Source organism: Zootermopsis nevadensis, unplaced genomic scaffold (assembly GCF_977971745.1).
Source record: "Zootermopsis nevadensis isolate Lab colony 2312 unplaced genomic scaffold, Znev_1.0 Znev_ptg000050l, whole genome shotgun sequence".
In the NCBI taxonomy this organism is placed as follows: domain Eukaryota; kingdom Metazoa; phylum Arthropoda; class Insecta; order Blattodea; family Termopsidae; genus Zootermopsis; species Zootermopsis nevadensis.
In genome coordinates, this window is record NW_028259182.1 from 326,660 (window position 1) to 349,958 (window position 23,299).

Here is a 23,299-nt window from a genome sequence, read left to right on the forward strand (position 1 = left end):
ATCTGTCATATTTTATCCACTAAAATATGATGAATCTTGATTCTCCCATTTGCAAATATCAATATGTCACAATTTTAACATCAGAATTTTGGATGTGCCAACATTTCGCAGCCATTCTTTGTTTCATCAAGGACAGGTCCAAAGAATAATGTATGCAGTTAACAATGTAACTAGACATAAAATATGAATGCTTTAAATTTATATATATTATAAGAAAAAAACCAATGCAGATGAAGAGTGCAGAGCAAATTTAAGATAATCAGGCTAAATTGAAACTTCCTCATATTAATTACACACAAGATAATCATGAAATGAAATGAATAATGCCATTGGGTTTTAAAGCATGTGTTATTTTCAATGGTTGGTATTAAGAGTGTAGCCTTACAGAGTAAACAATGTCTCCAAGTAGAAGATAGCCTCCTTCCCTGCCATTACTCCATATTACATCCTTCTCTGCTGCTAGAAGAGGTAGCCAGTACAAGAGAATTGAATGACCCAACGCATTAAGGATCCATACCCAGAACACCTTCACATTGAAAAGGTCTGCATTCTGTGATGGCTTGTACAGGGCTGGGTATTTCAGCATTGTTTCAGCAGAGCAAACCTTGTCAAACAAACCCATAGCCAGAGGGGGTGCTGCAGTAAATAACTGAAACACAACACAAGGATTCACAAACTCACAAATACACTAAACATTAGTAAGCTATCATATCATGTTGACATATACACAATGACTGCAACAATTTCAATGTGCAGTGTTCTTATAAAAATTGAGATATGATGCTTTTGTATTTCTGAGTAAATGATCACTTCACACAAAAAATTTAAAATTACTTAGTGAAATCATAAAACAATATATACATAATTTAGAAGTGTATTATAGTTATCTTCCTGTTTACACAAATAAAAAAAATCCTGATTCTGGATTTAAAAAACCCTGATAAATTGGAGCTTTAAATTCCTAAACAACAATTTCAAAGAATGCAATCTAAATCACAAACATATCTTCATTAAATCTGAAAGGCTTAAACACTGGAGCTAAAACAGTACCCTGAACTGGAAATGTAGCTAAAGATGAGCAAAGGACAAGTACTGAAAGTGACCAAGGAGATGCTCATTTGACTACGGTATCACTAGACAGGACAGACCCTTTAAATCACAGTCTATTTAATTCCCATCATTTAACAGAAGCAGCAATTTTAAATTTAAATATTTTCAGATTCAAGCACTGTCCTACTAAGACAAATGCATAGTTTTTGGGTCATAACCAGAGACTCATGTTCAACACCTGTTACAGTTTCCTTTAAAACATTTTCATCATTGTCTACACATTCAAGCACATCAGAAGACACAAACAAGCAGTTTTCCTTCTACTCCTGTGTCAGTAGTTGTAGAATGATCTTGTTTGACACATAAATCATTCCCAAGTTCTTGGTTACAATTACCTCATATGATCTATTAGAAACACCTACCTCTTCAACCGTTTCATAAATAGTCAACCTTGTCATTTCATACTACATCACTCACTTCAGATATCAATTCACTGTTTCTACTTGTTGGAGGGTGTCCAAGACACTTGTCACTTTTGACAGACATTCATCCCCCTTTAAAACAATGGAACTTAAATCTTGTGCTTCGATAAACGTTTCAGAAATGCCAAGTTTTAACCCTTGTCTTTCTGATCACCTCACAAAATTTAATACACATTTGTTGTTCTGTTCTCTTCAGCAATGTTAAATCAACAGGGACAAGAAGACTCAAGGACATGTGGTAAATTTGAATTTAATCCAGTCCAGAGACCTTTTGTGATGCCCCATATTGTGTATGCAGAATCTCAAACTTTTTCACCACAAAAATTATTTTCAAGTTATATGGCAATGCTTTACATAAAGAGTGACTTTATTTTGTAAAAACTGAGGAATATTCTTTAGGCCTGGTTATATGCAAATCAAATTAAGAAATGTAAAAATATTTATCAGAGTGTGTGAGAGAAAAGGACCTGGACTGAAGGCAATACAGCCTACTGCCATAGTCAAACATATGCTAATGCCACTCAGTTAACATCTTTAAGGGTACATTCCCTGGTAAGAGCTTCAATTTGCTTCTCATCTATCTAATGTGAAGATTTGTATATAAACATAGGGAACAGTCTCACACATGTCTGACAAAAGACCACAATATAGGAGATAGCAATGGCTAAAGATCATAATTCAGTACATCCTGTGTTGCTTTCTGGAGGTCCTAACAGTCTATTGAAATTATTAATGTAAATGCTATTTCTGTTCTGAAGTAACCCTTTATTAGCAAGTGGGAACTAGCACTAATCTTCTTTCAATAAAACAGGAAGAAGGGCTGACTTGTCTTTTTTTTCATGTATTGTCATGAGAGTACCAACAGACACAGGTTCTACACCCTGATACTGTTTATTTAACAATACTGAAAGGAAGGATCTTAAAAGTGATGTGGATGTTGGACTGAAACTACAGGCCTACAACATTTCTTCTAATGCAAAATACACATTTATATATGGGATTAAAATTCACAGCAGTACAAATCTCAGTGACAAATTCCCAAGCAAGTACAAGATGATCTTCACAGCTTGAAAGTGGTTGAGTCAGCCAGAAAACTTGAAGAAAATCAACTAAAACAGCATCACTACTTCCAGTAACATTTACTTATATTTTGTGTTAGAACACAATTCAATATTTTATTGAAGAACATAAAAGAACTCACACACAGAATAGCCATGGACATTAACTTTAACCACACTTAAAATCCCATGAATATTCTTAAACCTTTTCTGTTTCACAGTGAATTTGATTATTTGAATTCACAACATAGGGTATGCTTTATTACTTTAAAACTGCATAGATTAAACAGAACATGAAACAAAAGATAAAAAATCATAAAGTAACATGACACAGTGATATAAATACAAATTAACGCAACAAATAAAGATATGAACATAATCCATATCTGGATATAAACAACAACAGGTTGCTAACTTATAAAAGAAGTAAAGAAGAGTTATTTATAGCTTCTCATTGCTCCACTACTCAAAATGTTAGCATTGCACTCTCCAAAATGAAGTCTAAAAAATTCATACTCTGTATAAGTATGAAGAAAACTATAAAAACCTCAGGACAGCTATACCCCAGCAAGACTCAAGCCAGGCACCTTCTAAACTTTAGTAAAACATGTTATTGCTATCACAGGCAGTGTGCAGCTTACATACCATACTTAATATTTATGATACATAGGTAAGCAAGCAGACTGGAATTGGTTAAGATCACATTCAGTTTTCAAGAACAGTTCTGATAGCATGTAAACTTGAAATTATAACTTACCACATTATACAAGCCAACTGTCCACCTCTCAAATAGAATCTGTCCAGACCAGCCAGAATAGATTGCAAACCACAGCTCAATAACATAGAGACAAATGTTTTTATAGAAGCTGTATAGAATCAGTTTGCACATCCGGTTGTAATTCCAAGCACCATGCACAAAGAGGAGCTTCAGCAGGAACCGGAACTGAAAACATGCAAGGGAATGTCATGTTATTTCAATCTACTGCAGCAATATTTGTGACAACATGCAACTGCTTCAGGATGCTAACAAGCTTCCTACACAGAATCTCACAAGCAGTTGGCAATTCTGAAAACTAAGGAGTACCAACTGAAAGCTAGTTAAAATATATGTTACTCTCTCAAGCCATCAATGGATATAGGACACAGAAACCTTTGTATGCTATCCATGTTAGATGTATAATGGAGATATAACGTTCAGGTACAGAGTAACCTTAAATGTTGAATAAAGCATTTGGCCAACAAATGGTGGTCCTCCAGCATCAGGCTAACAACCTTTACCTTAAAAATTATCCTGTGACATTTAACTTTAGTCAAATGTCCATGCATTGCCATACACTGCAAAATTCAACTTGGACTACATCAAAAAACAATCTTCTCATTTTGCTGTGATATACAGATTTATTCTGTGTAAGACCACTTTTTCACCTTACAATTACATTTTTTTATGAAGGAAGAAAAAAGCATAATGGTTAAAAACTTATCTGTTAGCCCTCTGAAGTAAAAGCTTGTCTAAATAATATTTAAAAATTCAGTTCTTACCTCAAATAAAACAACACTTCTCCATTACAAAGATCAACTGGTTAATGATGTATAAGAAAATAATTACTGTTTACTCCAAGAATCATACAAAACAAATTAATACAATTAATAATAGGAAAACTGCAGATAATGATTATCAAAACAGGTGGTAAATGTAATTACCACTGAAGTTTAAGGGGGTTAAGAAATCCACTGAAGTGCCTTGGTACTGGACAGGATCCAGTGGTACATTCTGTGATCAAAATTGTGAATATTTAGGTTTTGTAATAACATTAAATTTATTGAGCAGATGAATTTATACTCACTGTTCATGGAATACATTGCAAATAATAAATTTGTACACAATACAGGAAATAACAAATGTCAGTATGTTTCTTCATTTTTACCTCATGACAAAAGCATATAGGAAAGCTGAGCAATAATTAAATGAAAGATGAATTGAAAACAATGAAGTGATGCTGTATTTTCAACATGGCTATTCTGAAGTGGGTGTGTAGAGAACATTTATTTAATTTGTTATGGTAGCAATGGTTTCCCAGTGAATATTCTAACAAACTAAAACTGTTGTTGTGGTGACATGGGACCCATCTAGTCTTGAACTTTGTAATTTGTTATCAGTAACAACAATGTGGCGATTCTGCTAGCTGGTAAGATCAGAGCAACACCAACACCATACAGTAAGAAATGTTGAGGATTTTGTGTGGACATGGATCTGTAATCTATTTTTTGGTTATTTTATGGAACTTTTCTGACTACAGTGATAATATAACACTGAATAGCATGATGACTGTATTGAACTGAAAAAGATTTGGAAGGACGTTTGCATGGCATGCTTAACGACACTTCCCCTGGTAAAGTCAAGAAAAGTTACAATAAAACTGTTCTCTGGGCTGAGATTCAAGCCTAAACCTTATAGATATAAAAGAATGTTAACCAATCAAAATTACATTTGGTAATATGTATAGAAGAGGTGTATAACTTTTATTAAGGGCATTGTTAAAACAAAATAACAACTTGTCAAGAACATAAAATATTTTGTGGTGAAGACAATAACTTGAACTACTGAAACATAATACTTGAAATTTATATGCTAACACATTATATAAACACATTTACTAGTAGCATGAATGGTATTAAAATCTTCACAGAACTGTAAAATGGATGGCACTAGTAGCAAATCCTTTTATTACTTGAAGCTGGCTGCCTTCTGGAAAGTTGCATGTTAAGTCATTCACTGCCTGATGGAGGATGCAATAAGCACTTTTAAAACATCAGTCAATATCTACCACACCACCTCAAGCAGCATCTCAGAACACAGCCATCTTCAAACTTGTTGCCATGAGGACTTGGAATCTGTCCTCTTAATACTTTTTTTAAACTATTTGAAGATTAAGATTTAATCCACCTTTCATACACTAAAGCTTTAAGATCAAGAGTTTTGAATAAATCCCACTCACCTGTGCTATAGAATAGTCTGATGCACAAGCTGCTTGGAGGCCTTCTACACCTGAGATACCTATTCCAACATGAGCCCTTTGGATCATTGCTACATCGTTGGCTCCATCACCAATTGCAAGCGTAACACTCTTGGTATGTGACGTTACAAGCTCGACTACCTACAATCAGATTAATTAGCTAGGACATCAGTCAAGTCTCATTTAGAATTAAAACAAAATAAAACTGTTTCTTCAGTTTTGTCTTCCCAAAAGGTTATGGTGGAGGTGTATATAATTCCACTGGAAATAAAGATTACAATCTGCAAAGGAACACCTATAACACAGTACAATAAGAAATGTAAGCTTACCTCTATAATTAGTGTCTGCAACAGGCAAACACCAAAAGAAGCTATATAATAATATAATAATAATAATTCATTCACCGTCCATACACAAACTTAAAATGTTGTTAAAATTACTTAAGATTACATAAAATTACAACATTTTTTAAAATTAGATCTTGATACATTTCACATTTGACGACATGTTTCGGTGTATTACACCATCATCAGGTCAATCAATTTAAAAACTGTTTTAAAAACTGTTGTACATCCTGCTCCGCGTATATTGATACGTTTGATTGTTTTGATTTTCTTCCTTTTAATGCTTGGATGTTTATATCGGGTTGTAAGTGATGCGTTGTACGTCCGATATTATGGGGCAGTAGATTGCAACTTTTTTTTTTTATCCATACATCCTTCCATATGTTTGCAGCTTCTAAATGTTTTTTATATGTTAATAAGTTTAATTTGTATTTCTTTTTGTATAATTGTTTGATTTCAGCTTTTATATATAATGTTTCTGCCTTTTGTTTAATTATTTGTATATTAGGATTATTTCCTTGTATTTTTATTTTTACATATTTTGGTGTTATTCTTTCTTTTAAACATAATTTGTTGAATCTAATATTCGCGTTGCATTTCAGTACCTTTCGTTTCAAATTTAAAAATTGATACACGCAATTTATTTGACAATTATATAATTTATATCTTAACTGCGTCATGTTTGTGTTTAATCAATATAATAATTCATTCACCGTCCATACACAAACTTAAAATGTTGTTAAAATTACTTAAGATTACATAAAATTACAACATTTTTTAAAATTAGATCTTGATACATTTCACATTTGACGACATGTTTCGGTGTATTACACCATCATCAGGTCAATCAATTTAAAAACTGTTTTAAAAACTGTTGTACATCCTGCTCCGCGTATATTGATACGTTTGATTGTTTTGATTTTCTTCCTTTTAATGCTTGGATGTTTATATCGGGTTGTAAGTGATACGTTGTACGTCCGATATTATGGGCAGTAGATTGCAACTTGATTAAACACAAACATGATGCAGTTAAGATATAAACCAAAAGAAGCATACAAACAAAAAATACTAAACTAAAACAATCAATCTAGGTGAAGATTGCTGTCTTCTGAGTTGTTGCGCCGCGTAGTCTAATAGATGTCAACCGTTTCAGAGGTCCATGCTGCCTCCATTATCACCCTGATGATGGAGGCAGCATGGACCTCTGATCTAATTCAAGAGATAGTGTTACTCAATTTACCTCTACAGTCATTACACAAGAAACCCTTGTCATAACATGCCAATGTCTACAAAAACTTATAAGTATAGACTGCATAAAGTTACAGAATCAATATCCAATTTTTACATTCTGTTGTGGTTCTTTAAATGCATAAAAGAAAAATATTCCATCACATACAACAATATTCTTAATAAAATAAATGTTGTTGTGTGTGACAGAATTTTTTCCCTTTCATACATTAACAGAATAATTCCATACACAGCTGTGTCAAGTCCGTCTCTTTACCGCCAGCATTTTTTTCTGAAACTCTGAATAACAAAGAAATGTTATAGTACTTACATAGCTATTTCAGTAACAAATACCAATTCTTTGTTCTTTATTTTTAAGACTAAAGCTCTGCCTCTACTGAATATACACTATTTATTCCTTACCTCTGCTTTCTGAATGGGAGACACACGACAACAGATCACTACATTGCAGCTAACACAGAGGTCTAGAAAGTCTCTGCGCACATCACAACTTAGTGCATATTTAAGTGTTTTTCCATCTATCACCAGAGCCACTTCATTTTGTTTCCGCAACTGGTCGCCAAATTCTGAACTGTGCCTTGCAATCACCTCACGTGTGTTCTGAAAAGAAATACCATCAATTGAGGAAATTCAACACTGAGGTAATGGGACAGAAAATGAGTCCCAAGTAAGGAATAAACATGAAATGGAGGTTTTTCTTCCTCTGTTTAGCAAGCAGAATGTCTTCCATTACTTCCAATTTGAGGGTCACAGAGGAGTTCTGACATACATATGAATCTGAAGTGTGAAGGTATGTAAATCTAACAATTAATATGGGAACAGCTTTGGTTTAATTGAAGACCACAAAGCAAACCTTCAAATCTAACAAACACCTGAGACTGACACTGTATTACATGAATTTATGGCAGGTAACTTCATTAATCACATTCTAATGAGTGAGAAAGGTATGATGACTCTGCATTACTGGAAACAATCTAAACACTTTACAACTCCTGTAGTACACATGAATGGAAACCAATTAAATGTGGTATAATTTCACACTTCAAATCATTTGATTTTGTGGAAAGAACAAAAGACATCATATATAGAGATCACTGCACATGATATTTTTATGTGAGAAGTTGGTTGAACTGAAAATGACATAAACTGCATAACTAAAATGATATAAAGCTAACATCGAGACTGTCTTCATTGATGATAAGTAACGGCATCCCATGGACTATCAACTTGCAAGAGTAGCCAATATTAATTGCAGTCTCTTGCTTGTCACCTGTCAGAACCCACACATGGATATCAGCCTTGATTAATGCGGCTATTGTCTCTGGAACCTGGAAAAAGAAAGAAACAAATTTTAATAATCAAAGAGCATAAAACAAACCACATTATAAAATACAACTTATTCAATTGTTTTGATGTCCTGTATTAATCACCTTTGCCCCAAAGTTTTCCAATATTTATGGTAAACATCAGAAAAGTAGTGAATTTTTCTTTAGCCCAATAGCCTTATTTTATAAAGACAGGCTTCTGACATATTTATACCTTGCTCCAGGGTCTCTCTCTTGAACACGTCTAAAATAACACAACTGCTCTAGTTTTTATCAGTATACTGGGCTCAATCATTTATTAAGTACGAGGGTCGCTCATTAAGTAATGCCCCACATTTTTTTTCTCAGCCAATAATGAAGATAGAAAAGTGTACTTTTACATGCTTGAGATTTGATGTTTCCCGCGTTCGTGTACGGAGTTTCAAATGATTCCAACCGATAGCGGAGCTGTAGTGAACTGTTAAAATGGCGTCTGTGAACGACTCTCGTTACAAGCAACGAGCTGTAATTGAATTCCTTGTTGCTGAAAAAGAAACGGTGGTGAACATTCATAAACGTTTGTGTGCTGTGTATGGAAGCTGTGCAGTCGATAGGAGCACCGTTGGTCGCTGGGCTAAGAGAGTTAAAGCTTCAGGAAGTGAAGAAACCGAGCTCCGTGATCTGCCGCGCTCTGGGCGTCCTGCCACAGCCACCACTCCAGACATGTTGAACCGCGCGGATGCCATTATTCGTGAGGATCGGCGCATCACAACTCGACAATTGGCCCAACAGCTTTCAGTCAGCAATGGAAGTGTAATTGCAATTATCCAGGCTCTCGCATATTCGAAGGTGTGCGCAAGATGGGTTCCACGAAGTCTCACAGCAGACCACAGGATTCAAAGGAAAACGATTTCTTCTGAATTGTTGGAGCGTTTTAATGCTGAGGGAGAGGTCTTTCTGTCCCGGATCATTACAGGTGACGAAACCTGGATACACCACTTTGAGCCAGAGACAAAAAGGCAGTCAATGGAGTGGCATCATCCTCAATCACCGAGAAAGAAGAAATTCAAGACAACTCCCTCCGCCGGAAAAGTCATGATGACTGTCTTTTGGGACAGTGATGGGGTCATTCTTGTGGATGTGATGCCAAGAGGTGCGACCATCAATTCAGACGCGTACATCAGGACCCTGAAAACCCTCAAGAAGCGTTTTCGACGAGTTCGGCCTCACAAGCATCCAGCAGAAATTTTGCTCCTGCACGACAATGCACGCCCTCACACAAGTCTGAGAACCCGGGAAGAAATCACCAAATTGGGTTGGACGGTGCTACCCCATCCACCCTACAGTCCAGATCTGGCACCCTCCGACTTCCATCTCTTTGGGCCACTTAAAGATGCTATCCGCGGAACAAGATTTGAAGATGACGAGAGCGTGATTCAAGCAGTGAGGACATGGCTACGTGCACAGGACAAGAGCTGGTACCGGCAAGGCATGCATGCACTTGTTCCACGCTGGCGTAAAACCGTACAAGTTGATGGGGACTGTGTGGAAAAATAGTATGTGTAAAGGAAACATTGATTTATATTGTCACTAAATTTGAGCCATCTTGAATAAATATGTTCCGAGGAAAAAAATGTGGGGCATTACTTAATGAGCGACCCTCGTATTATACAAATGCCAAGTAATTTCACATTCCAAAGTAACTGCATTTGGATACAGGTACTGTTAATACTTGTAGATCCCTGTTACATGATGAAATAATCACCTCTCCCCAATATAAACTGTTCTTCAGTATATTTATTGCAATCTACTTGTCACAGCAACAGATATGTTAATTTTGTTAACCACATTGTTTCCATAATGCCCCACACCATATTACTTCCAGTTTTGAAGTTATATAGGCTGTCCATGTACTTAACAGTCTTCACTTTATTTGGAGACTTTAGGCTAAAAAGTTCAGTGAATAGACTGTGATCATATGATTCTATCTGCACTTTCAGCACTGAAATGCCAATTTAAACCAGCTGTGAGGCTGCGCAAACAAAATTTAAGTCCTGTATCCTAAAGGTTAACAGTACACAGCACAATGAACTCTATAATAAATTATTACATTTAAGTAACAATCTTTAAATAAGACTATGACTTGTGAAGTTATGAAATACAATAGTTACATTTCAGTTTTAAAATAATCCTTGCTTTGAATTAAATACATGCAAATGTGACAATACATGTGCAAGTTTGTTTGAAAGTTACGTGTTTTAAGTGATAATGGTAGCTGTAGTCATGGTGGTACTAACAGACATCACAGTGGTTGTGATGATACTAGCACCATCACCAATCCTAATGCTACTACTACTAGTACTGTCTCCTCTGCCACTGTGACCATCTCTCAATACTTTAAATGTGATACCTGATCCTGAAGTTTGTCTTCAATGGCAGTTGCTCCCAACAGAATCAAGTTATTTTCTATAAGATTTGCAGCATCCTCCAGCTTCCTTTCTCGGTACTGTAAAGATGTACTAGCTTTGTAATATGTATCTTTCCATTCCTGGAATGTAACACCATGATTCAGTTTATTAAATGGGACTGGTGGCTTTAGCCAACATAAGGTGGGGAAGACAATATTGAAATTCTATGCATAGGACAGCACAGTGAGTAAGTAAGCTTCTACCATCCACTGTGATTTTCCAACTCAGGTCCAAGTATCATGACTGCAACCATGCACTTAAGAACCTTTTGTCTTCCTGTCTATCTAAAAATATAATATAATTTAAAATTTAAATGGCTTGACAAATTTTTATAAAACTATTATCAGTTGTGTTAGTGTAAGGGTGTACCATAAACAGCATTTTGGGCGGGGATGTAAAAAGCAATGTCTGAATATCTGGCAGTAAACATTTATCATGGCACCATTACAAGGACAGAAATGTGAATGGAAATTTTTTCCTTTTATTAACAAAAATTGAAAGCTTATATATTATATTAGGAATGTCAGCAACATATAATTAACATCTGTTAACAACTAAAACAGTTTCATCTATGTACTGCGATTTTAAACAATGCAATGCCTTTGAAACATAAAAAGCGTGGAGATTTGCATACAGTGCTTGTTACCTCGTTCTTCACCCAGCACCAAGAACTCGCATGTAACCTGATTCCTACAGTATGAAGTCAAAAGCTCACTTCTCTCTACAACTGTGATCAACAATGCATACAACTTTACCTCATTACTCACTTTATACCTTCTTGGTAAGACGCATGGCCACAGAATCAGCTATGGCTATGCCCAGTAACTCAGACCACACTGCTCAAATCTTAGCAGAAAATCATTCTAACATACCTCATAAGCATCATCAGATACATCTGAAACTGCACAGCAAAGTGTTCGAAGGCCTTCGGTTGCAAAGTTTTCCAAGTGCCTCAATGTCTCTTCTCTGAACAGTTGTCCATCTGGAGCAAGTCTGCATTTTTAAAAACATCCAATATATGTGGTTTCATATAATATTTCTGTCTGATATCACTGGGTATAACAAGTACACACACCTATCAAATTAGTCTTTGAAAATATGAATATAAAATATGTTATCTTACAGATTCAAAACTAAGTTTTCCAGAAAAGTGGTCTGCAGATACAGCCCTGAAAGTTCATTTGATCATATATCTTCAAAGAATAAGCAAATTTTATTAAGGCAGTTTAGGTACAAAATGTAAAATAACAATGAGACAACTATATGAATCTGCAAGTGCCTTTCCTGTTGACAGCAAGTCACTTTTCTGCAGATGATTATGTAACAACATGATGAACATATGACATATATATCCTGGTATATACTTTCTTTTATACCAACACTTTAGGAACAGCTGTAGCTACACAAATATAATTTGGTATGGTGACATACAGAACTGCAGATTCTGTATTGAACATTTTTAGGTACACTTAAAATTACAAACATAGAGACAGCCCAAAACTTCATGTTTATCTCTAATAACGTCAGGTTCTAGTAATCCCTAGTACCAAACCTGCAAGAACATGGACAGACAAGAGAAAGCAACTGTTTAAATTCTTCAAAATGTTCTCCTTCTACATCTGTACAATTCTACAAGAGTGTTACAATGACAGAAACAATTTTGTAAGTCTTCTTCAGAAATCTCTTTGAGTGCTGTCCAACCTTCATTTAAACAGTTCTCGATTTTTGGGAATATGAAGATGTTAGAAACTACTAAATCTCACATATTTATGGGGCTGAACAGGCATATGATGTTAAAAACCTTCATGACAAAGTGTGTATGGTTCACAGACGACTTACAGAGAAGAATCAAATAAGAATGAAATGTAGTAGCAGTAGCAATGGTAATAATGGTAGTGGTCATGGCAGGTGGAAAAGGGTTGAATTCTCACTGCCTGCTTTAACCTGCAGTTTTCCATATTGGTGTGTAGTTCAGTGTAAAGAAAGATACTAAAATGGCATTTCTTATCACATGAATCAGGGTGGTCCAACATTTTTATTCCCTTGGGCCAAGAATAGTTTTCCAATTGTACCAAAGGGCCAAGAAACTCCTCCTGGCACTACTTTTGAAAACTAATAGCCAGTTTTTGTTATCCTTAACAATACTTATTCTCAAAAGATAATTCACCTTAGTATATACACAAATATACACTTTACTGAAATGTTCTCAAACTGCTATAGAGTTACACATTATTTTAAATTATCTCCTGCAACAGCTTGTATCTGACACAATTTTCACCTGGAAACTGGCATTTTATGATAAGGTTTCAAGTCATTAGCAAGTGTGGAACTTCTGTGTCAAGCAGCAGATGAGTTAGGAATCACAATTTCTTTAAATCCTTGCTTGTACAAATCAGTAACAAATTAGTAAATAATTTTGTGGGCCTGATTACATATGGTCTTTGGCTGGATGGGCCGCCAGTTGGACCACAATGAACTGCAAAATTATCTACTCCTGGATAAAGACCCTCCAGTATGGAGTTAATAGGTTGGTAGGTAGAAAAATAATATGGAAAGTGGATCACAGATGAAAATTACAAGTACCGGCATATTTGACAACACAGAATTTCATGAACAAAAGATAAATCTGACATAAAGACAAGAAGCATGAAAGTAACAGATTTGTATGACTAAGCCACAAATTGAATAATCCAAGCATAATAATCATAAATATGCTGTAATATTATGAGGAAACAAACATAAAGATTACAATATATGATAAAGGGGAATAAAAAACAGGATTTATGTTTTACATAAGGCTCTACAAACTATTATTAAATTAAGATGGATGTTGACACGTTGCACATACCTCTCATATATCACTGTATCAGCTCCTTTACAGTAGAGCTTTATCTGGCCGTCAGGATTACGAACAATGACCGACATTCTCTTGCGAGTGCTTGTAAATTCAAGAACGTTTAATATCTCATAGCGCTCACGGGTCCCAAGTGCATCAATCTCAACATGATTAGGTGTCCGTGTGTCAAAAACATAACCAAATTGGCAGGCACCTTTGACTAATGCTTGTTCATCTGTTAGAAGAAACAATGAGTGTTTAGTGCTAATTTGGAAAAGTCACTAAATATGACAGCCGTGATGATAAAGATTAATAATGAACAAGAATTCATCATATAAACCTCCTATATTTTCCACAGGATTTACCCTTTCCATTAGAAATTAAACTTATAATCAGCCCTCATGTTTAATTTGCAGTACATTAGTCTCGTGTTCTTTGAACCTGCAGCTGGAAAGAGCGAACTGGGCTCAGACCATGATGCTGCTGCTAAGGATGATTATGTCACAAATATTTTGGCTAAAGCAAGGCCTATCACCAAAATATCTAACTAGTAAAAGAACTGGTGAGAACTTATAAGCATGTTTTCCTCAAATGTTTCCCATCTGTATACAAAGACTAACCACATGGCTTACGGAACCTGAAGGCTCATCACCGAACTAACCAAAGCCCTCCACTGGACCCTGTCCTGGGTCAACAAAATCCAGTCTCCTTAAACTCCTATCTCCCACAGATTCACCTGAGATTATCCTCCCATCTATGTCTAGGTATCTGAAGCAGTCTCTTCCCCAGGCTTCCTGACCAATATACGGTGCACACCTCTTGTCCCACCCTCTCATTTTTTTGACTTCATCACCCTAACAACACTTAGGGAGGAGTATAAATTTTTAAGCACATCAGTATGTCATTATGCAGCTTTCTCCACACTCCATCATCTTCTCTCCTAGGCCCAAATATCCTCTTCAACACCCTATTCTAAAACATCTATGTTCCTCCCTCTGAAGGAGAGACCATGTTTTGCACCCATACAAAACAATAGGCAAAATTATTGTTTTGTATACTTTAATTTTCAGGTTCTGAGAAATCAGACGGGAAGACAAAATATTTTGAACTGAGTAGCAGCAAGCATTTCCGGAAATTAGTCTCCTCCTAACTTCCTCATGAGTATCATTTTGATTTGTTATTGTTGTTCCCAAGTATTTGAACTCTGTCACACTTTCAAAGGATTTATTAGCCACCCTAAGATAGTTCTGCCCGCCTGTCTGCTGACGACGAGATACTAACATGTACTAAGTTTTTTCTGAAATTACTTCAAGCCCCACATTTCTACTAGCTTCTAGTAAAACTTCTGTGTTCCTCTTTATTGTATTTATATTGTCACTCAATAAATTAACATCATCAGCATATGCCAATAGCTGATGTGTCCCATTCAATAGCAAACCCTCCTGTCTATCTTGGACTTTCCTGATAGCGTATTCTAGCACAATGTTAAAGAGCAATGGAGACAAAGCATCTATACAAAGACTAACAGAACACATAAATTAATAATTATACAGATCAGTGATCCACCTGTGTACAAATATTGCAGTAGCATAGATTCCTACATCAGAGTTTTCAGGCACAACTTGTTGTCATGTTTGTAATTTTGAAGCTACAACTAATGTTACATATGTGGATATATTTTATTTATCTGTATACCAAACTGTTGTCTTCATTTGTAAGTACCTCCTAATCAGGGATAAGCTGACTTCAAACTGCTGTTCACTGTTCTCATTGATAACATAGTCAGACCCCTAAATGGTCAAGGTGGTGGCTAAGACACATGGAAATTGCTTCTTCATGAGAATCCAGCATTCATTTCCTTCATTTCCCAGAAACATCTTTATCCACAATTTTCTTATGGTAATTAATAGCCTTTACTTATTCCCACACCTTTGTTATTTCATGTATAATATCTAAAATAATCCAGCTATAGTGAGTTTCAGCCTTCTCACATGTGATTCACTACTACACCTGTTACTATGAATACAGAGTGCCCCCCCCCCCCCCCCCCCACAAAAAAAAGGATACACAGCAGCAATTTTGATGGGTTTCTGTCAGTCAGTTTCTCATCGCTGTCAACTGTGCCACATTGCTAACAGTGGTCATTCTGAATACCTTCACTAGATTCACTAATTCACTAAGTGCTAATATTGACATATGTAATGGATTAGTTTATTAAAATGTCTTTATTTCATTTATTAAAAGTGTGTATAGGTCTCTTTTGGACACTATGTATAAGTTTAAATTTATTCTAACTCTTACAAGCATCCTACCTGGAGAAGCAGCATGGTAATGGATCTCATTATCATATGCCTTTTCTGGAATCACTGTGTGACACACAGACATAAGGATGAGGAACTCTCTGATATACGGTGCTGTGGGGTGACCTGACTGGAGATTCTGTTAAACAAAAATGCAACACAATCTATCAAGATTTGCTGGTTCTAACGCAGCCTTCAGTAGCTCTGGACAAAAGCAGGGACAGTAGCTTGAAGGAAATACTTTTTAATCACTGTCTTCTGGGAAGCTGTGCCATGTAAGGGCAGCCAGGGCAATCATCCTGATGTTGGAGGCAACAAGTACCTCTGAAATGTCAGTAAACTTCTATCAGACTACATGGAGCAACATTTCACAAGTCAGTCATCTTTATAATGAACACTGTGAAAACCTGAAATCTCACTGATTGTTTTTTTAACATACACACAAAGATGATGAAAAGACAAACATAATAAACCTTGCAGTAAAAAAGTATAATATTTACATATAAAAAAGCAAAGAATACTGTAACATGTAAAGTTAAATGATGGTTATGTATCTTTAAATGGTATATGATGTATAACATTACCAAAGTCAGATTTCAAAATTCTGTGTCTCTAGTTTTGCTTGGATCAAACAATGGGATTCAAAAACGTGTGGAAGACAAGGAAACTGTCTGATAACCAGTTTTTATTAACATAAAAATTCTATAATCAGGATCATGCGGTAACTTTACAATGGTCTCCGTAACTCATTTATATTTTGAATAACAAAGCCAGATTTCAACTTAGAGATTACATCTCTGCTAGAGTAGAGGGCACATTTTGTTAGCACTTCTAAGTCACTATAAACACACACTGTTCATGTTTAATTTTACTATGTATCAGCTATTATAACCACTGATTCTCAGTAGACTCAATTTTCATAAAACACTATGCATATGAACACCTTAAACTGTAACACAATACATTCTGAGGTTATCACAGCTGTGAAGATGTCAACTGTGGCATTCTGAGTTGTAATGTTATGAGTCTTGTGGGTGGTCACCACGGCATCACAACCCAGAATATCACAATCAACATACATACTTATGGTAGTTATGCATTTTACCAAACACACTAAAATTGTATGCCCCTTGCCACATTTAATGTACATACACAAAGTTTTAGAAAGGGCATTTAAGTTAAATGGCATCAAGAAACAGTAAATTTACATGGCATGGTAAGGGGTTATATGATGAGCACATGTGACATGCAGGATGAGTGGGTATGAGTATGTATATAAACACTGAACCTATGACATGCAACTGCTTATCCATGTATGTAATTTTGGTTTGTTACTTATCTATGGATATTTTTCCCCTGAATCAAATAATTATTGAATTTATTGAAACTACATACTGTCATACAAGCAGATACTTGTGAACAAAGTTTTATCTCTCTACACTTCCCACATTGCGCTTTGCCATATTTGTTGGGGGATGCACTAAATTAGAGGAGATACAGGGTTTCTCTTACTTGAAACATACTAAACTTATTATTATAACATGTGTGCAAATTGGTAAGAAGAAAACAATGGTTTATCCATGCTTTTAAATTAAATAAGCTACTTTTCCCTTGAAGATTGCTGAATCCTGGATATTTGCGCCATGTAGTCCGGCAGATTTCCACACCGCAATAACCCAGAAGACAGCAATCTTCAGACTCACCACTGTGAAAATCCTTTTTTTTTTCCCCCCTTCCATTAGCATGGAAAATCAAAACTGTATTATGTAATGAGGATACAAACTCCAAAGTGCATTCTCATAATGTAACCATACAGGGCATGCAACAATGCACATTAAACATTACCTTAACTAATTGAGTCTCATATGGTGTCTCCTCTAAGGTATAAATATTATCAGCTATTGAACATTTTTTAAAGTCCATCACATTCCTTGTCAATGTTCCAGTCTTATCTGAAAATATATATTTCACCTAGAAGCAAAGTTGAAAGCAAATTAGGAAAAAATCTACAAAATCTTAAAAAGGGATTGAATAAATAGTAACAACATATTTACACATAAAATGATTACACTCTTAAAAAAATTCTGAATTCCAATTTAAATCATTCCAAGAACTCCTGAATTTGTCCATCTTCTTGCACTAAGATAAAAATATTGACCATAACATCACTATACCAGTGGTTCGGTATGTATGGTGCCAACAGTAATATCATTCACTTCAAAAAGAAGCATACCAATTAACCTGAGTAACAATAACATTAATAAACAAAACTGAACAAAAATATTATACAAATCAGTGCACAGAACCAAAAAATACTCATTCCATAACATCAAAGTGAAATGTAACCACTGTCTGAGGATGATAATTAAGCATGTAAATATAGCACACACCATTAAAAATTGCACATAAAAACAATTATTTTACAAAATTAAAATAAACTAATAAATATTTATTAGGTCATAAAATATAAAAAATAATTTAATATCAACTTTCATATAAAGCATTCTTAGCTTTTTTAAAATAATATTTTGATCTATACTCTGATAAATATTACCTGTCCTAATTCTTCATTCAAGTTGGAAGTTCTTGCCATTGCTGGAGTGTCACTTTCTTCATGATACATATCAGTATCCATATTTATAAATATAGCCTGAAAGATAAAAAAACAACAACAAAGATTTAAAAGTTGTTATGCACAACATGAAACAAGAAAACAAATTTATCAAGTACATATAAGTTTGTGTACAGGTGGTTCAAATTTGACCTGGAATTTTGATCAAAACACGACAATAAATCATTTTACTTGTTTCATATTAAGCACTCTACTCAAAGAACTATAACTCTACATCTACACTTATACTATCCCTTGAAATGACTACATAAAAAGATACTGATCTGCATCAAAGTTTAGGAGAAACAACAAATCTTGGTCACGTCTAAACTGGTCTCAAACAAACATGCACAAGAAGTTGTAACATCATTTGGTCATGATGTCCTACACTAATATGAGACTAATTAATGCAAGTAATTCTTTCTCACACCTCTAAATTATAATTATTTACACATTTACAGGCCCATAACTAGGTAACTCCATGAATGACCTTCTTCAGAAGCCAACAATCACTGAGCAAATGAAGAAATTCTGCACCATTTACGGATCTCAGAGTTTCATTAACGTGTTCGTAAAAGCTTGGCATGTATCTCTAATGAAAGCCAGATGTATCCAGGCCACAACCTGTTTCTATAATATATAGTTAGCTGCTATCCTACCATTTATACTAATGTCTTCCCAGGTATCTCCCCACTTCAAGATCTTTACAAAAAAATTTATGCATTTTTCATCTCTCATTTTAAAACTGAGATTTGAACCCAGGACCTCCTGAATATGCAGCTGGAGAGCTAACCACTCAACTATAATATTTGGTGAGACAATGAATATTGTAATTTCTTTGGAATAGTGCTTATTTTTCTGCTATTCACTATTAGAGTGTGTGATAGAAAACAGCATGCTTCTATTAATACTTTTGTTTAAAATAATAACATGTATTTTCCTTGAATACTAATCTTCCTATACCTAACAATATATTATTTAAATCTATTCTACAATTACACTGTGTGTGTGACAAAGAAAGATGATCAAGAGGATCACAGCAAGAAAATTCTGGAAAATGTGCACTTTTGTCAACTGTCAAATAATTTTGTTTTTAACCCTTTAAGTCATGGGTAAGAAAGTTTTACTTTTTATGTTTTGCATATTCTTGAATCGTATAAGCACCACACTTAACATGAAACCAAAGACTTGGAAATTTCCAACAAACAAACTACATTGTGTCTCACCTGAACAAATCGCACAACTTCCAACGACACTTGCAGTGAGATGGGAATCAGATTGTTATATAATATGATAAATGTCAGCAGATTGTATCCAAAGTTTGCATTTATTAGGTCTGAAACAAATTTGTAACAAATTAAACATTCCTAAAACAAAAGATAAAATATTAAATATACAGAAACTTTATTACTGTAAAATACAACAAAATTCCAAGTATCACAATTATCAATTCCAAAAATTATACACATAACTCCACTGAAGAAATTTCTTTAGTCACACTAACATTCAAAGTTTATTATGGTTGAGTTGTGGGATTAGAAAAATAATTCAATGCATCGAATACAAAATTCCAGTGATAATGTTTTTAATCAAAAGATTTTCTAAATGATAAATTCCCAGGCAAATAAATTTAGTGAGGTGGACCAACTGCATGGCCTTTTCATTCATCACAGGACTTACAAATAACGGAATCTGTCACAGAAAAACGTTCAAATCATGTATATTAAATGTGAGGAAACTACAAAACAAGATTACTGAAGTCATCAAAGACATCATGCCTGACATGTTTTATCACAAACAAAAAGATACCGAACACAGATAGCAGTTGAAAGTAAAACTTTATATTTCTGAATACAATACTTTTATTTTCCGTCGTTACACAAGCTTATTGTGTAACGACGGAAAATAAAAGTATTGTATTGAGGAACACAAGCATGATGCAATTAAGATATAAAAAAAAAAATTTATATTTCTGGTTATATTAGAATGGTAATTGATCACACATAGTGTCAATAAATTTGTTAATGCCCTAAAGATGTAAAAGTACTTTGTGCTTACTGCACCTAATAAATATCACCTGTAAAACAAACAGATGAATCACATAAAAAATAGAAACAAACAAAACTGATATTTAAATCACCACACATATAATCATCACTACAAAGAATTAATACCAGTTACTACTGTGAAGCGCTTGCTGTTAGGAATTTCTCACTAATTTAAATTACATCAAGTAGTTTAGGAAATTATGAAGTCATTCAATATTGAATAAAAGACAAAAATAAAATCTTACCAGCTTTTCCAGATATACCTTACCATTTATTCCAATGTACCAATCATTGGGGTGACTCGTACTCCACAGTTCACTAAAAACTGCTGATAGGAGGCAAAGAACAATGAGAATGATGAAAAGGAGAAGTATCTGTCTATTGGTCATCTTGTCTACTGTCGATCGTTTCAATGGAGCTGATGTTGAGTTCTTCATCAACTTTGTCTCATGGCCAGTATAAATAACAATACCAAACACCCAACTGGTGTTTCGAAGCATGGCCCCACGCAAAAGAAGTTGATCTGGGCCTAGTGGGAGTGTCCTGTAATGATTTTGTGCAGTGTTTAGTTCCAATCATAACACGTTGAACTCTCTGATGAGATGCATGTATGGATATGTAAAACACTGCTTTAGTTAATATATTCATATTTTTCAGGTGCATTCACAAATAAAACTTGTAATAATGTGCCTACTAACTTCGCCATGTGTCTCTCTGCTGCCCACTTGAAAAATATGAGAACTTCTAAATGGATATTCAAGAAATATCATACTCAGAAGTTCTACTAAAATCTGTCAACACATCAACACATTCAAACCAGACAATAATAACTGGCACTATCCAAATGCAAATCAGAGAGAAAAATTACAAAGAATAAAGTCTTCGTTGTCATAAGCCTGATTTAAAAGCTCTAAGGTATTTAACTGCTTCTCCATACAAGTCACGGGGTGCTGACAAATATGTGCTACATAATTATATTATTTAAACTATAAAAAAATGGAAAGGAGTAAAACTGAATGGTTTCATCCACTAGTCTCAGACAAAAAGTAATTGAACTGTTAAACTTCAGAATGCCATATGATCTGAACAACAAGTGTCCTTAAATGAACTACAATACTGTGTATCATAAGCCGCAGGATACCTTGGAAATGTACTCATAAGAAACTTACCTTTTCAAACTGGTGCCACAGAAACATACACCATAAGACAGAAAAAAAATTGAAAGAATACTTTCTAAAAAACAAACAGCATTCTAAAAATTGTAAATATGGCAATTAGCAAAAAAGGACTGTGGTTCAGGCTTTGAGTTCTTTATGCTCTCAAATACCTAATGGAAACAAAATTAGAACAAGGTACAGTGCCATGAAAGGTGCATTTCTTGGGTGCCTATATCCAGTGATTAAACTCACAAATGCAAAATGAATTTAATTTCGATTATATGGCATACTTTGTGTATATAGTACAAACTTTCACCAGTGAGTTACTTTCTCAGCTACTGGATGTGCTCTGCTCCTGCAGAACAGCATTAGTGTTCTCTCAACATGTGCATGTCAAAATTTTCTAATCCCTTAAAACATTACACTATTACTGGGTCACTTTTTCAATAAACAACAATCTCTAAAACATACTGTTTATTTGTTTCCTTCAAGATGCCACTGAACTCATAAAGATGTCTGTTGGGTAGTTCACACTCTAGAGTACCAGTGAATTGGGTGAGGTCTTTAATTTCAAGCAATCTTGCTGTTTCAGGTATCGCCTGACGAATTTTCAGGTTTGTTTCTCCATCTAGATTTGATGTTTCAATATAACAAATTGCTTGAGGCTCACTGTAAAAAATACAATACTGTTAAAACTGGCAAACAAATCTTCTTTATGGCTAACCACATGACCCCAATAATCAACAGAACCATTCAGATAATGAAGGCAGTTCTATGGTTGTTATTCAAAGTAACAGGCGGAAATATGTATGTTACTATATCCAACAGAAGAAATATTGTTCCTATATAGTAAATATAATGAGCATCAATATATTTAATGTAGAAAAGTAACACCCAACTCACATCTTGCTGTTACTTTAACCAACTTTCTGACAGAAGAATCTGAAACTTCAAAATTACTAAAACAATAGCCTGTCACTAGAGACAACCATGAACTAGTTCCAACCGCCTCCAATTCTTACAATCTCTTCTATTCCTTCTCATTCTTTCAAGATGTTTCTCTATCATTATTCTGTAATTCTTCTCTCATAAACAGAACTAATTGATTATTACCTAGAGGACAGGATGGCTAAATCTGCTGGAAAGAAAGTGTTGTTGTGGACCTTAACAATATCTCCAACTGCCACATTTAGCCACTGCACCCACAGCCAATGACCATCTCGTAACACTTCAACTTTACGGTGGTTGATTTCATCATCTGCTCGATGCCGTTTCTGTTAGATATACACACAAGTTCAACAACATACTACCTAGAAAATTAACTCTAAATAAAAAAGTACATAAATTATGCAGTGGTTATGTTCCTGCACACACTACAT

The 23,299-nt window shown here is 34.8% G+C and overlaps 1 protein-coding gene across 26 annotated transcripts in view; it reads right to left on the reverse strand.

The window, feature by feature from the left end:
• ATP8A (ATPase phospholipid transporting 8A1) overlaps nucleotides 1–23,299 on the reverse strand; it is a 95,963-nt gene that overhangs the window by 37,270 nt on the left and 35,394 nt on the right. For 25 of the 26 annotated variants that reach the window (XR_015538706.1, XR_015538708.1, XR_015538709.1 and 22 more), the window contains 15 exons: nucleotides 23,034–23,194; nucleotides 22,392–22,589; nucleotides 21,032–21,306; nucleotides 19,942–20,051; nucleotides 18,659–18,754; nucleotides 17,950–18,075; nucleotides 16,117–16,243; nucleotides 13,817–14,039; nucleotides 11,841–11,961; nucleotides 10,911–11,048; nucleotides 8,372–8,524; nucleotides 7,599–7,796; nucleotides 5,587–5,745; nucleotides 3,348–3,533; nucleotides 386–649 (listed from right to left, as the gene is read on the reverse strand). Coding sequence is in view for 21 of the 26 variants with exons in the window: in XM_087360856.1 (XP_087216982.1) it covers nucleotides 386–649; nucleotides 3,348–3,533; nucleotides 5,587–5,745; nucleotides 7,599–7,796; nucleotides 8,372–8,524; nucleotides 10,911–11,048; nucleotides 11,841–11,961; nucleotides 13,817–14,039; nucleotides 16,117–16,243; nucleotides 17,950–18,075; nucleotides 18,659–18,754; nucleotides 19,942–20,051; nucleotides 21,032–21,306; nucleotides 22,392–22,589; nucleotides 23,034–23,194 (2,535 nt within the window). In the remaining 5 variants the exon portion in view is untranslated. The remainder of the gene's footprint in view (nucleotides 1–385; nucleotides 650–3,347; nucleotides 3,534–5,586; nucleotides 5,746–7,598; nucleotides 7,797–8,371; nucleotides 8,525–10,910; nucleotides 11,049–11,840; nucleotides 11,962–13,816; nucleotides 14,040–16,116; nucleotides 16,244–17,949; nucleotides 18,076–18,658; nucleotides 18,755–19,941; nucleotides 20,052–21,031; nucleotides 21,307–22,391; nucleotides 22,590–23,033; nucleotides 23,195–23,299) is intronic. The other variant, XM_022061037.2, reaches the window with a different exon arrangement.